At 41.7% G+C, this 16,338-nt stretch overlaps 1 protein-coding gene and 1 long non-coding RNA gene across 4 annotated transcripts; one reads left to right on the top strand and one right to left on the bottom strand.

The window, feature by feature from the left end:
* Window positions 1-1,375: 1,375 nt before the first annotated feature.
* On the bottom strand, window positions 1,376-5,045 carry LOC115594392 (uncharacterized). Its single transcript, XR_003986467.1, has 4 exons — window positions 4,927-5,045; window positions 2,723-2,774; window positions 2,535-2,636; window positions 1,376-1,948 (listed from the first exon to the last, which is right to left on the bottom strand). It is a non-coding gene; the product is annotated as an uncharacterized LOC115594392 (long non-coding RNA).
* On the top strand, window positions 4,869-16,100 carry mepcea (methylphosphate capping enzyme a). 3 transcript variants are annotated; one of them, XM_030438451.1, is made up of 5 exons: window positions 4,869-5,177; window positions 6,442-8,297; window positions 10,875-11,093; window positions 11,244-11,367; window positions 11,463-16,100. In XM_030438451.1, the coding sequence occupies exons 2-5, from the start codon at window positions 6,489-6,491 to the stop codon at window positions 11,495-11,497; spliced, it is 2,187 nt and encodes a 728-aa protein (XP_030294311.1). In that variant the 5' UTR covers window positions 4,869-5,177; window positions 6,442-6,488; the 3' UTR covers window positions 11,498-16,100. The 3 variants fall into 3 exon arrangements, with proteins under 3 accessions (XP_030294311.1, XP_030294310.1, XP_030294313.1); XM_030438450.1 differs by having other exon boundaries at window positions 5,164-5,309; XM_030438453.1 differs by lacking the exon at window positions 4,869-5,177 and adding an exon at window positions 5,352-5,464.
* The last annotated feature ends 238 nt before the right edge of the window (window positions 16,101-16,338 follow it).

Below are 16,338 nucleotides of genomic sequence, written 5' to 3' on the forward strand. Positions count from 1 at the left end.
GTAAGTGGACGTACATACGGTGTTGTCATGTTGCTAAGAGAAATCTGCAGCGGGCCATGGCAACTCCAAGTGAAAGCTAGACATAAAGCTGCCAGATTTGGGAATATATGAGTGTGTGATAGAAATCAACACAATTTATCACCAACGTTAAAACACAGACTGGATTTTCCTGGATGTTTGCGGACCTGGTCAAACGATTCCTCATCATCACGAAACCCTGTGTTGTAATTTGGAGAATGGAAGTAGGCCAAGAAATTCCAGCCTTTAGTATCAATAAAGAATAAACTCTTGTTACAGATTCCGCTAGGTTTCTCAAAACAAAAGCTTGCCAGATTCCTTGAGGGCTGGTAGTGTTTTCCTTTCTTTCCACTAGGGGAACGTCTTACCTAAAAACACAAACACTCCTGTTGCCACAGCTGCAGACGCTGGAGCCTCTCTCTGGGTGGACTGAGGCCATTGTTTTAACTCGTGAATCATGCCAGCCACAGTGTTCATGAATTTCCCGTGAGCACAATATCACTACTGAGAAAAGGAACGTCTTCCTTTTTCTCGTTTATTTCATAATAGGCCAACTTATTGGGAAAGCAGCGACTTTTTAATCTCATACAATAATAAAATCATTGTGAATACCAACCATAGAAGAAGAGATTGGAGAGAAAGAGCGGGAGTGAACTGAAATACTGCTAAGGTATACACTCGGCCTATGGTGTACAGCACATTGATAAGCTCATGTTGTGTCTCCCCCTGGTGGCAACATGGAAGACAGCAAGTTCTCAGTAATTTCAGATGTTAACCTTCACCACAATGTCTTTTTACATAACCGTGTCCCACAAGCAAAAAAAACACTTGATTTCTTGATTGCAAAGAGTCGAGGAAATGTCTGCTCATGCCGTCGCCCCTCTCTCTTTGCTGCACTTTGAGGAACAAGCACAGGAAACACTGGAGCAAATTCTGTGCACGTTAATTTCGTGCTTTACTGGGTATATCAGGGCATAGCCACGTATCTGTTTCAAATGTGTACTTTATGACGTAAAGTGCTTTAAGCCTTCCGTGTACCCAAAAAAAGAATTTTCTGCGAGTCATGATATTCTATGTTAACCTGCATCCATTTCATAAAGGAAAGGTTGCACTGCTGAACAAACTGGACTAGATCACCTCCTCTCTGCTGTACCATCTTATGTTCCCCAAATGTTTCCATCAATTTTGCATTCATCACAGTCAAATATCCTCATGTCATACCGTAAAGTCTGGGTCTTCAACAGGGGGTTCATGATCCCTGGGGGTCCTCAAAATTACAATGAAGCCAGCCATTTTTTTATTTTTTTTTTATTTAAAAGTGTATCAAAATTTACATTGACATAAATCCAACATATTAATAGCATTTCATGTACACAGTATGTGTTTACAGTCTGCCAATGATTACATGTGCAATTATGTGATTAAGCAAACCTAACTGTAACATACTGGCTGATTATCTCTATCATTATCCCAAGTGTACGGTTATTCTTGTGACCCCTGATGCCACAAGAGAACATTTCAGAGGGCGAGGCTGACGCACTGAACATCAGCCATGCTACAACTGCTGCCGACCCGTTCATACGTGGAATTAAAGGTCACCCTGCGTGTTATTGTAGATCCATTTCAATATTTAACTAAATTGTTTACAATGTCTAGACTCAACTAAAGGGTCCTTGGTCTGCTGGAGATGAGTTGAGTGATTTGTTGCATTTCAGTGAACTTGTATGAAAGGTCATACTGCTCTGCATCACATTGTGTGTGTAGGAAGAAACTTATATCATTGAACTAAACATCACTCAGTTGGACATATCATACCTTACAACCAGGGGATCTGTGGTGGGATCCAGGGGGGCGGATACCAACACCTATATTAGCAAAATGGCCGAAAGACATCCCCACTTGTTAACCTGCCATCCTCCCAATCCATCCCCTAGTGGCAGAAAAACAAAAAAACAGAGAGTCAGTCTGCCAGTCAAAGGTTAATCACATGAACCAGAGCCATCCCCCCTGTTAAAAATTAACAAATTGCCTAACGCTTACAAAAGACCTTCAACAGATCTTCTTGTAAAACCTCATTCTGTTATGTATCTGATTGACAGAATGTCTGAGGAATTTTAAAAAAGCACACATTGTGGTATAATCAGTAACTCGAGAAATATGTAACGTATGTGTATGCAATGATCTTTATCTGTGCCGTCATGGTGTAACGCTAAATTCGAGATTCAGATCACAAAGACAATGTGGGTCAAATAAAAGCTCTAAGTCATCTGGAGAATCTGTTTGGTAGCAGCAGCACTCACCAATTTGCTGCCCTGTGTATCCTCAACATAGGCGTTTATCAAACCCTGTCAACCGCTGCAGTGTTAAATGACCACAGTTATGTGCAAATGGAAGTGACAAAAAGCCGCCCTGCGACCTCAGCACAATTTCCTTCTTAGATCACACCCAGAGCTCTCTAATTTAAGGCTTACACTAGACACTGGTCAGGGGAGCAATGGCAGAGGGAACACACCTACCTTGTAGATTGTGGCCTTGAAATTGATTGAGAAGGTGTCATCAGGACAACAGCACCGACAGCTGGTTTGTGGATTGAGCCAAGGTTGTGATGCTGCAGTAAACTAAATAAACCAAGAAGCCTTTGAGTTTAAAATTGACGCGTAGAAACATCAAATCAATTTGTGAATGGTTTTGTGAGCAATCTTACTGTGAGAAGTTGCGTTCAGATCGTCTCCACATTATATCGGTGACTCATCTATCTGTGCAAAGAGAAGACAGTGTAAAAAATACTCCTATGATCTTACTGCAAGAGGTTGCAATCATTACATTTCATTATGGCTGCTCGAAACACTCTCTAACATAAAATTCTAGCATTCCCTCTGAACACTGCATTTATTAATAAACTCTTGAAATGTCACGTGGAACATCTCAGATGTTTGTTAAATAATCAAAATTGTTCATAGCAAAACAGTTGGACTTTAAAAGCTATACTTGTAAAGGTCTTAAATAAGGTTGCAGCGGTATGCCATTTTGAAGATACACTTAGGTATGAAAATTGACAATTATCATAGTGTGTACACAGTGGCGGTTCTAGACCAATTTTAATAGGGGGGCCAGATTGGGGCCAGCTTTTTTGTTAGGGGGCACATACAACCCGGAAAAAAGGATCAATCCCTCATTCAGACAAAGCAGTGTTTACAATTTCAGCAATTTTGATTGGGTAGTAAATTGCTGAGACACTTTATTTCTGCCTTTCCCTTCAGAACAAAATCATAGCAAGAAATCTGTCATGGTGTTATTAATGCAGACTCACTGTCAGGGGGGCCACAGGGGGGGCCAGACTCAGAGTTACGGGGGCACTGGCCCCTGTTGGCCCCCCCCCCCTAGAACCGCCCCTGTGTGTACAAATCGATATTTTAAAAAATATATAATTCAATATAACCAAGCTGTTTTTGAGGGGAATAAGGTCCCCAGAACACTTTATTCCGTTATATGCAGTCATGAAAATCAATTAGTTTAGATTTTTCCCTTCTCTTCCAATTTCTTCTCCAAAACATTCTATTGCACCTTTAAGGACATTTTCCACAGATAATACTAATATAGACGACCAGAATTGTGCTGTATCGTCTACCATGACACCATGAGACTGTGATATTACCGGAGATGGATATCGTACAGTGAAAATCTTATACCTTGCAACCCTACTTTCAAAACGACTTGGCTGCATACATGAGGGTCGTGTTATGTTAATTGGAATATTCAGGAAGAAAGTGTTTCTGCTTGTCTGTAGTGAAAACATAGAATTTAGTCCTGTGTTTATAGTCGTGGTAGACCAATAATCGTCCCTGGCCAATTATCGGGCCGATATACTTACCATTTTATCCGATTATTGGTATCTGTGATTTCCGATAAAATTAAATAATTCAAAAATGTGCTGCTTTAGATTTGATGCAACATCTTCTAACACAATGTCCTGCCCACAACACAATCTGATTGGTAACAAGTCACAATTCATAGCCGGTAAACATTGACTCATCTGAATCTGCGAAGTAACTGGTAACTAAATGTATCAAATAAATGTACTTAGGATCATTCAACTACTGCTTTTTGACACAGTTTGAGTTTGTTTTATGTTTTTTTTTACTGTAAATGAATATTGGTCCTGAAAAGCCTTATCGGCCAGCCCCTGGTTTAAAGCCACATACATATGTAGAGTAAAAAAACGACTAATATATGAACAACCTACCACAAAGGAATATCATATTAGGCCTGGAAAAACTGGTCGATAAATCAATCAGCATACAATTAATTATTAACAAGTTTGATTCAAACTGAATCATCCATCAGGAAAAGCACTGACATTCAATGTCAAGAACCCAGAATCAGGTAAAAATAATAATAATAATAATAATAATAATAATAATAATAATAATAATAATTCCTGCATTGAATGTGTATATTATACAATTTGTTTTTTTGGGGAAATTCCATATTTATTAGAAAAACTGACAGAATCAATACCAACTTTCTTGCACTTGAAATATATACATATATGCACATATATGCACATATATTTGTTTTTGTCTGTTTGTCTGTGTATGTGTCTGTGCGTTTGTCCCTGTAGCTACTGTAAGTTTTTGACTGTTCATATTTCACCATCTACTGAGCAAACAACCCAGCTGAACAATGAATCGATCCATTTAGACAACTGGTTTATTCATGATTGCAGAAGGCAGGCCCGGTTCCAGCCCTGATCGTAACGTGGATCCGCGAGGCTCATTATCATATCCTAAAGACGGAGTCCTCCTCCCAGCCACAGATCTCCGCCCCAGTCGTCTTGGGCTGCAGCTCGGAGCCCGGATGCGCCGCCATGCCGACTCTATCAGCGAATGGAATAATTTATTCACCAACCTGCCTGACGCTGGGCGACTAGGAGTTCACCGAAGAAGTCGACGAGGCAGTTCGGAGGACAGAAGGAGCCTTTGTCGCGGACGGATCGGCACGGAACCACCGCGCCGTGCCTGCTGGCGTGCCCGCGTCGCTTGCCACCGTTGTGTTGATGTGTGGACACTTGTGAGCTAGCAGCTAACGTTAGCCCGAGTCGAGAGAGAGAGAGTGCGCGGCAGTGACAGTCCGGCCGGAGGCGGGGAGAGAACTGTGAGGTGAGACTGTTACTTTGATGGTGACTACTCTTGTTGACTGTGGGCGAATAGGTGGCCATCTGGTAGACTGTAGCACTTTCGTTAAACGTGACTCACGGGCTTTCTGTGGGGTCCAGGCGGCAGCGTATCGAGGTGGGTACTTGACTGTTGGTCTGGTAACGCTTGTTGGCCGGAGTGGAGCCGAACGTTGAGTCGACGTTTCAGTGTTCTGGCCCGCGAGAGAGAAGCTAGGAGCTAGCTTGCTAACTAGATAAACTGTCCAACACAGTGCCTGCTAAACTTTTCAGGTCAGTAACCCCCGAGCAGACATGCTTCGGACGTAAGATACCCAGACTTGTGATGGTGTAGCCTTAAAGACCCTGCATTTAGTACGGGGGACTTTTGTTATTAACACTATGTTAGGAGATGACAGTGGGAAGTGGGGGGTTTGTCTGGTGCATCCTCCTCTGTCGATACCAAGTGAGTGACCACGATGTGAACTTCTACTGACCCACATTCTATAAAGATGCATTTTAGAGGTCTAGCTAACTGGATTTACACATAACTTGATAGCTGATCAATCTTTTTACAATAAATTCCTCATCATACTTTAAAGGTTTTATGCTATTTAGCAGAGTATTTCCAAATATGGCTGCAGCTAATGATTATTTACATTATCTATACATCTGCAGGTCGCTCTCACGTTTCATCCATTAATCTACATAGTGTTTAAAAATTGTTGGAGATGCTCATCCTAATATCCCAGAAGCCCAAAGTGACATCCTCAAATGATTTCTTTTGTTTATCCAACAGTCCACAACCCAAAGACCCTTCATTGACTGTCATGGATGGCAAAGAAGTTCATTGTTTTTAAAGAAGGGACAGTGCACATGAATCAAAATTCAAACAAAAGTTAATGCAACCGAGCGGTGGCAGACTAAGGCTGTTCGAGGGGCAGGAGCCAGATTTAAAAAAAAATGTTCAAAGGGCAAGCTGTGAACTGTGTGCGTTGCATCCAAGAGGGAACAGAGTTTCACAGGCTCTTATAAAACATGGGTGCACCAGATCTGCCCTGAGTAAATTAGCGCATCCAAGTAAGCAAAGCAGCAGATCCTTAAATTTAAGAAGCTTAACCCAGCAAATGTCTGACTTCTTTCCTTGGAAAACAACTAATCAATGTTCAAAATAGTGGGCAATTAATTTTCTTTTAATCAATAAAAAGACTGACCCTTGCAGCTCTATTTCCAAGTTTTTCTTTTCACTGATATTATTTTGTGACTTTCAGATCCAGAAGTATTTCCATGTCTACATCAGCTCCGGAAACCAAAAGAGATGTCTGTTGATGAGGATACTGTAAAAACTGGCAGTCCACAGGCCTGCTCAACATCATCGCTGCAGCTGTCGGAGTGCACTGGAGGTTACAGCACTATATCAATGATGGTGGAAGGTACCGCCGCCACCCCTGATTTTGCAGCGGCTTGTCCTGTCCCGGGCACGACGGCGTCGCCAAAACACACCAGCACAACTGACACACTCACCCACTCGGATGACGGTGGACAGAGAGCCAGAGGGAACGAGAATAACATCAATCGCAGGAACAGCTTTCATCATTCCAAACAGCAGCAACAGACGAAGCTATCAAAGCGCCGCAACACAGCTAGCTTTAGTTTCAAGCATCCAACATCTGGCAAGAGGAGACGAAGGGCGAACTCTGAGAGTGACTCTGTCCTGCCGACCAACTTCCTACTGGGTGGGAACATTTTTGACCCCCTAAATCTCAACAGCCTGCTGGATGAGGAGGTCAACAAGGCACTGAATGCAGAGACACCCAAATCCTCCCCTCTGCCTGCAAAGAGTCGAGACCCCGTGGAGATCCTCATCCCCAGAGACATCACAGATCCCCTGAACCTGAACAGCGGCATAGCAGACAGCAGCTTTTTGGTGTCCCCCTTCAAGAGTGGTGGCAGGAAGAGACACCGCAACAGACACCATGGAGGAGGAGGTGGAGGTGGGGTTGGTGGGGGTACTGGTAGTGGGATTTCAACAGCACAGATCAACCTCTCAGAATCAGGAAAAAGTGAGGTTAAAACCGGCACCTCTGCACCGCTTCCAGGTATGTTAGCCTCATGCTCTGCACTAGATGTCTCCAAAGAGTCCAACAGTTTCTCCAGTGTCACAGATAATTCCCATGAGCACACAGCTGACAATTCATCCAGCTTCAAGGAGGAGATGCCATCTGTATCTATGGAGGATTCCACTTCCTCCGCATCAGGGGCACCAAACCAGCACACAAGTAGACGCAAGCGTAGGCGCAACTCTGGCAAAGTAGAGCCTCCTGTGACCCATTCTACGCCAATTGGAAAGTCAGGATCTGGAGACAGGAGTTGTGGGGGGCAGAGAAATTCACAGTCCTTTCACACACCAAGGAGTGGGCCCATAATGAGGCCAGGAGGTCGCCAACACCAGCAGACCCACAACCAGGCAAAGGAGCAACAGAGGAAGAAGTTCCAGTATGGAAACTACAATAAGTATTACGGCTACCGCAACCCAGGCTGCAGTGAAGACCCAAGGGTGCGTGTGCTTCGTTCAGAATGGTTTGAAGGTAAAGACGTTCTAGATTTGGGGTGCAACTCAGGCCACCTTACACTCTATATTGCTAAAATGCTTAGACCCGCCCGCATATTGGGCCTGGATATCGACAGCGGTCTGGTACACGCGGCCCGTAAGAACATCAGACACTATCTGTCTGAACTGCAGACCCAAGAGGCCAGGCGTGCAATGCAGAGCACCAAACAGGAGGAGAGGAATGGAAGCGAGAGTCGCACAGGCACAGACGAGAAGCAAAATGTAGCTGAGAGCTGTGATGAAAACGGGAAGCCAGTGAAAGGAGAAGGTGGCCCTGTGGAGGCTATAAATGACAATGACTCCCATCACACACGTGAGACAGCCACCCAGAGGCAAGATGGCAAAACTGAGGAAATGGTCCAGCAAGATTGTGATTCACCCCCCGCTGATCACTCTGGAAGCTGCTCCTTTCCTGTGTCCCTACGGATCTCCCGGGGTCCCATCGCTGCTCCCCCACTAACAGAAGCGTCCACCACACGGCCTGGGGAGTTCCCCTCTAACGTGTCCTTCATCAAGGTAAGACGGCACTCTTATCTATGCAAACATTTAGTGGTGCTGGCATGCATGAGGGATTTACAGCAGATTAAGATCAAATCTACATCTATATTTCACAATTGGACTGATATATTTATGAAGACTTGTATGAACAGCTTGATGTAAAGGGAAAAAGGCATTTTCCACCGTACAACACATCCTAAAACACTTGATAGGAGAAAGGCTGCTTGCTGCTGAAACACTCTGAGGTCTGACTGATCTCACAAGAGGACTTCATCTATGTTATGCGCCCACTTGTTCTCCCTGGAAACTGATAATGATAATTGTCTTGTCTCTAAATTAGGGATAGCTTTGTCACAGCATATTCAGGTTGCACCATGGAGCTTATCTGGACAATCATGTGGCATTAACTTGCCAAGAAAAAAATAGCGGTAGCTTTGAATTGCAGTCAGATTTTACCTAAAAGGGTGAATAGATCAAACGTGTAGAGTTGGTCCTTCAGGACACTGGGCCATGTTTACACGATTGGATCTATTAATTAAAAAGTCTTAACAACTCAGCGATGTTAAGATTTATTCGAGAACATCAAACCTTAACAAAAATAATGAAATATTAATGCTTGTTTAAAAAAAGGCTCCCACGTTATTCTCCTCCTATAGGGTATGGTGTTGTCATGTCCAGAATCTTTTATGGATCCATCCTTTTATTCTCTTCGACTCTTCAATTGTCTTGAGTTTATTATCACAGCTTCATACTGTGCGAATGGAGGGAATTCCCACTCATTTGTCCACCCTTACGTTTGCACACCTCATTGTGTGTTTCCAGTCAGAAGGCTCACTATTCTCGCAAAACTGCCAGAGAAGTTGCAAGATGGAAGCAGCAAAGAGGAAGCAGTCTGTTTTTACCAGATTGATTTGGCTGGCAGCATTTCTAAAGCCATTAGCCCATCACGTGCCACCCTTTGTTGAGATTCTGACAAATATTACAACAGCTTTTAAAACGTTCCTCGTTAAGTATCTTCACTCCGCTGGCCTTGTGCCTTGCGGGCTTTTTTGGAGGCTGTTGCATGAATAGGTTGGGAGCAGAAACAGTTGCGTTTCTGAATGAAATCAATGACTGCCTCCTCCCTGCTATAAGCATTAGAGATAATGGCAGTGCAGCACAGAGCTTTTCCCGTTAATGAGTGGAAAGCCTCAAGATGAGCGCCTGAGCCCCCTCAGCCTGCACAATACAAGGTGGATTTGAGAGAGAAATGTCAGGCTGTCTGTTATTTGTTTGACAAACCTACGCTGGTATGAACTTACTGTTTACAAAGTTATAGGGAAGCATTTTTGACATAATATAACAGGTGTATTTTATCCCTTATTGCTAAATTCCAAATGATAAAATTGCCAAATAATATTTCAGTGACCCTTTCTAACCTTTCTTGGTTATGTTATACCCCAGCTATTGATGGTAAAAACTGTGCTTTTCCTAAGACATTTAGAAGTATCTACTGTGAATAACATCATCATCCACTCTTTTCTCCATCCTTTGTTCTGCATTTGGCCATTCAGAACAGCAGCAAGCATCCTGTATATCAGTCCATGCTTGGCTCTTATTCCTCAACCTGACAGTTTTATTATAATCAGGAATACCTGGGTGCTGTGAATCATTTGCTCTCTCAGTTCTTTATCAGCTCTGGTGTTTCCTCTGCATTCATTCAAGAGTGGTGCACATTAAGATGGTTGCCACCACAGCTAGATAAAATGGAACATTTTAATCTAGACAACAATATATAAAAAACACACACACAAGGCCTAGTGCTTAGAAGAAGCCTGTTATTCACCATCAAGTTGGTAAGAATAAAAATATTACTGCTGCAACCACTTATAGCACTAGAACCAAAATAAGATCATGGAATCATGGAGGGATGGGCATGGAACAAATACCAAGAATTTCTTTCTGCCACCACTGCTGCAAAACAATTACAGACGAAGCACTGTGCACTGTGTTAGGGCAACAAGTGACAGTCATTATTGATACTGATTTTAGTTCTCAAAGTAGTTTTTGATTTCATTTTTTCACTCTCTTTTTTTCTCAGAGAATAATGACAAATGCCCATCACCAGTTTTCAATGGCAGCAAATTGAGATGGCATATTCTGTTTTCTTTTCTGTCTGAACAACACTTCATTTACAAATGGAGGGAAACCGAGAAAAGCTCCATTTGAGAAGTGAGAGCCAGCTTAAGTTTTGCATTTTTTAACTTGATAAATGCATTCTGTCCGGAGATGTTCATATTAATTCCGCACATTTGTAAGTCAAATTGTTTCTCAGAACAGCAGTAAAATCTGGTGGCTGTTCTTCCTCGATAGCTCCTGTGTTGTGTGTGTTGCACAGCGCTGTCAACAGCCTGAACTGTATAAGAATCAAATTGCCAGTATCACACATGTTATGGACACTCTTGTTTTTGTATGCGTCCTCTGTCCAGCACCCTGAAAGAATCATTCCCTCTGCTGCTCATCAACAACAAGGTTTCAAACCTGAAACTTGCCTGATGTGCTAGTGGGTCAATTTGCACCACCTGTTTTTCTCACTGCACCTCTTCTCTCCTTTAGGCCAATTACGTACTGGAGAACGATAATCTTCTTTTGACTCAGCGGCCAGAGTACGACGTGATCATGTGCCTGAGCGTTTCCAAATGGGTTCACCTGAACTGGGGGGACAGTGGCCTCAAGCGGCTCTTCAAGAGAGTCTACAGACATCTCCGTCCTGGAGGCATGTTCATCCTGGAGCCACAGCCCTGGGAGTCCTACGTGAGGAGGAAGAAGCTTACGGTAAGAGACTGAGAGGACAGGGCTGTTGGCATGTAAACCATGAAGAAGAAACAGATGCCTTGCATATAAACTAGGTGTGATTAATGATTTTAAAGTTGGTTTGACTGGCTGAAACACAAAAAAATATTAATTTTCCCTTTGACTTGACAGGATAATATTTGCAGGAATTATCACAGCATCCGCCTCAAACCTGACCAGTTCTCATCATACCTTACAACGGAGGTGGGCTTCACCAGTTTTGAGTACCTTGGGGCCCCCAAGTGTTCAATAAGAGGTAATTCACTTATTTGACAAAACAACTGAATGCATTACATGTTACTCACCACTGTAGCTTGATATCATTTTCAATTTTTCTTTCCACCGCCACAGGTTTTCAGAGGCCAATCTACTTATTTCACAAATGACCACTCCTGCCTTGAAATCTTTGAATGTGAGTAGCCTGAACCACCACCACACATACAAGCCAGCCAGCCGCCCTGGACTGCAAGGAATCCTCTGGATCCTTAACAGCTACTCCAGCTACTCAGCAATGCTGAAGATGAAATTCAGGAAGGAGAACAGGACCAAAAGTGGATTTACTTTCTTAAAGATGAGATATGTTGAGAAGAGGCACCTTTCAGAATCCTCTGGGACTGCAAATTCTTAAAAAGTATGGAGTGAACACGGATAGGACTCCAAACATCACTGTTGGGGGAAGAGGTGCTCATCTGATTTCTTTGGACTATCCTAGTGCTAACGATGCCTCAGTTTGATGCACGGCCATAACGTGTTCAAATATATTTGGTCATATATCTTGCTTTCATTACTTTGTTTCGTGCCACCACATCACCATACATATATTATACATATCAGGGTTGGGCAATATGGTAGACGGAATTGGACACCATCACCCCTTTTCCTGGTAATTCATGGTATATTCACCACAGTGTGTGATGCATCTGCAAAGCTGCCATATACCCCTGGATTACAAAGCCATTATCAGATCAAACTGACATGATCTCGCCTGAAAACCCACACAGGAGTGCCGGTAATGTGTTTTATGCCGCGTGTAAGCTATCAGTTTAAAAAGCATCATGTTGCCAACCACAGTGCAACTACTGATGGCATAGAAATTGTGCTCTTAGCGGCTCAATATTTGCATCATGTTTGAAGCCTTGAATCCTGCTGCAGCAGGTATAAAACACATATTGTGGTGAATTTCAAATGGCTAAACATTTTTTATCATCCAGAATTAGTTTGTCAAGAGCTGAGGTTTGTTTTCCTATATCCCAACCCTGATATACTGTTTGTTTCGTCATTATTTTGCAAAATAGGCCTAAGATCTGAATTAACTTTAATGTATTACAGAGCTGTGACGATGAAGTCCACATTTTTAAAAGCTCCTAAATTGCACAAACCCAAGAGCCTATAAAGTGAAAGTGGCTTGTCTAAGTGATAAAGACAATGATGCACAAAGAGAGGTGCATTCAAAACAGCCAAGCAACAAACATCACTACATTGTGTGTTGCCAACACGTTTGCAAGATGCTTTCTCTCTTTTAGTAACAGCAAATTCTTTAAAACTGTCATGGTGAAGGACAATGTAGCCGTCATATATTAGGTTCTGTTATTGGAACATGTAGACAGTTTTTAGTTTTAGCACGTGTACTAGCACTGGAAAAAGTACCTTCACCCATCAGCCACAATTTTTAAACCATCTGCCTAATATTGTGTAGGTCCCCCTTGTCCAGCCTAAACACTTCTGACCCATCAGGCCGTGCCCACAGGACCTTTGGAGGTTCCTTTGGGTCCTCTGGGTTGTGAGGTGGGGCCTCTGTGGATCGGGCATTTTCTGGTGCATCCCACGGATGCTGGATTAAATGGGGATCTGGGGAATTTGGAGGCCAGCTTGATACTTTTGGCTCTTTTTTTACATTGCTTGAGCCATTTGTTTTTACAGTGTGGTATAGAGCATTGTCCTGCTGGGGGAGTGCCATCGCCATGAGGGGGTGTGTTTGGTCTGCTATAGTGTTGGAGTGGAGGGTGCAAAGTAACATCCACATGGTTTCCCAGCAGAACATTGCTTTAGAACAAGGTGATCAGTGTTATTCCGTTCGCCTCTCGGTGGTTTTAATACTGTGGCTGATTGATGGTGCATGTCACCTCAGACATGACATCATCTTAAATGTTGAAAACTTTAAAAAAAGATTAAGAGTTTTGGCTGTTTTGAATGCAAACTTTCTCCAAATCTTCAGGCCTGTGGTATTTACTTGAACGTTGGAACCATTAAGGAAGCAACAAATCACTTTATGGTTTTGTGAAGCATTTCTGATGCTCCATCCTAATGGTAGGGGGCATGTTTGAGCTGCGATGGCACCCAGGTGTCGACTGAGCTCAAAGGAATTCAGCAGACACCACAAGGACTATTTTGCAAGGTAGATCTGTAGCATGCAGTGATCCATTTTTCTTTTTCTAATGACAGTTAAGCCATAGCTCTACCTTTTATATGTTGTTTACAATGTCCTTCATGAGGTGCGGACTGAGAGTTTAATTGGAGATTAAAATCAAGGGCGGAGAGCAGTTATTAGAGAGTAACTACAGCTTCTTCACTGCTGCACAAATCTGACGCATGTTGTTTTGTGTGGTCCGATCATCATTACTGGGTAGGCATTAATTCAAACAGCATCACAATCACCCCTGAGTTAAACCCAACTTCTGAGCAAAAGTTTGACGAAAATTTGTAGAACGTGGTTTGTTCCTAAAAGCACTGAAATAAATCCATATGACTTTTTACCAAATCAAACTGTTGATATGCTGTTTGTATTGAAGCGCTGCCAAGGTATTTTATGGGTCTTTCTGAATTTCATAAAATATGCTATCATCATCTCAGTCTTCGGCCAAATGAGGACAGTTAAGAATAACAGGTAGTCAGTCTTTGTGATTGTATCTTCATTGGTGTGCACCGAGCGCCGCTCCTCTTCAACCGTTCATTCTACGTTGCCGGGACAAAAAAAAAAAAAAACTCTTCCTTTTTTTATGCGACTGGTTTCAATTACAGTATTTGGCATACTAGGTTTAAAGATGATGGAGATGAGATATGTTTCTATTTTAGTAAGTGATCAATGTAAATAAGTTTGCAAATTTTGTTTGACTGTTGTTGTCATTAAGTTCACAACTGCTTTTGTCATTTTCCAGTGGGTTTTCTGTTTTGTCTTGTTTTCAAATGTTTGCTGCCAAGTTGTGAATGAGTCATAGGTCAGAGTTTTTGTCCTAAAAAAAAAAAAGGATCAGTAATCTAGCTCTGTAACAACAAACAAATATGTACATTGCAAAGTTCTGATGTGTTGCTTTGTTCTGTCCTGGCAGGCACATGGATTGTTAGATTGGTTCTTTATTTTTTTATAAACTGTTTGAAAGGAGTGTTGTTGTCGATGCACTCTCATTTCGCTTCCATTAGATATGTTCTAGGTCCTTAAGAACTCTTCAGAATAGCAACGATTTGAATACTTTTTTCATCAAGCCTTTAGTGGAACACCGATTAACATATAAAATGACGCTTCAGGTGACATTTTAAATTCAAAGTGAATTGGCCTCGACTTCAGTTGGCCCTCCAGACACAGGGCACCAAATCATATCTTTTCTCCTAAGCTAAGACAATCGGATTCTCAGGCTTAGATCAGCCAACTGCTATGATTTTATGGCCTTTTGCTTTTTGCATTGTTGACAAAGGTTTCTTTTCCTTCCTGCAGGTCATATCATGAGTATTTTATTTAGGAAACAAATTGATAAATGCTCATTTGTGTTCCATCACCGATGTTAACGATTGCACCTTACTGTCTCAGCAGCGGCATCTCACAGATTTTATCCCTGACATGAAAGTTTAGGTATCCAAGCTAAAGCATGTCTTTGCTGGAGATGCGAAATTGCATGTTGTTGTATACAGTGCTGTAGAAGCTTTTTGTACTCCCCTTGAGGTTTTTGCACAAAGTAGTGTGAGGGCAGTGTGATGTTCATTTTTATTAAATTGAATTACTTGAAAAATAGGATGTATGAGATTTAATGCCGTTGGGAAACCGTAAAATTTCTAATTTAGGATGTTCAGATCTTATATTCATGTTCTAGTAGTGTTTAACACAATTATGTGCAATATTTGCGTTTCAAAATTGTAATTGTGCCATGTTAGCCAGCCAGAATCGGTACTATCTCATTGGATAATCTTTTGATTGACCAACTGATTAAACTTAAGAAAAACTGAGTGTAGTTTTGAATGTGAAAGCTTTTAGAGTCCAGGTTTTATGTCAAAAAGGATAAAAAAAATTTTTTTTTTACATATGATGAGCTACATTGCAGAGAAAGCACATCCTGTTGTATTTTTTTTTTTTTTTTTAACAATTATTGTTCCGTATTAACATTTTATATTTGCAGCTTGAACTAAGAGAAAGAGCCGCTCTGGGTTTTATTTCACGATACAATGCAGATCAATTGCTAATCCTGTTTTGCGCAACAGACCTGTGGATGCCACAGAAACATCACATTCAACACTATGCTCACATTTTCTACAGTTAAATTTAAATATTCAGGAAAATCTTTTAAATGGTAACTAATATTTAAAACCTGTAACTTTAACAGAAATTATTATACTTTCCATTGTATAACAGCATTTTTAGAAGTTTATTAGCATGAATTTATACAGAAGCATTCTACAACTGTAGTAAACGGCTAAAATCCGTTTTAGCACAACAAATGCATAAACTCAAGGGGTGTATGATTTCTAATGGCACTAAAATTTGCCTCTTCATGTTCAATTTGCACTGATATGACTCGAGGGAATTCAATTAGTAAATTTTTTTTCTAATGAAGTTGATGTTTTACATGTACCTTCACATTTATTACAATAAGTTTTCTGAAAAAACTGTTGGAATAAAATCCCCTCTCTGTCAGGGAAGCTCTTAATTTCCATGCGTCTGAGCAACAAGATACATCTCAATGTTTCTCTGTGTTCAACATTTCTATTAAAAGTGGTTCCAGATGTGATGGCTCAGTATTTGCTCATACGGCACCTCATAAGCAGCAACTGTAGCTGCCATTAGCTAGTTAGCTCAGTTAGCCATGCAGCAAGTGGTCCGTGCGGTGAGCTTGGAGCACGCTGGTGCATACAGCTTTGGACTTGGATTGGCTAAGGCTAGCTGGTTAGCATGCTAACGTTTGTGGATATTGCCTTAACATAATACGTAATAACATCAGAACTGTTATTTCTTCACATCCTA

Source organism: Sparus aurata, chromosome 13 (genome assembly GCF_900880675.1).
Source record: "Sparus aurata chromosome 13, fSpaAur1.1, whole genome shotgun sequence".
NCBI lineage: Eukaryota > Metazoa > Chordata > Actinopteri > Spariformes > Sparidae > Sparus > Sparus aurata.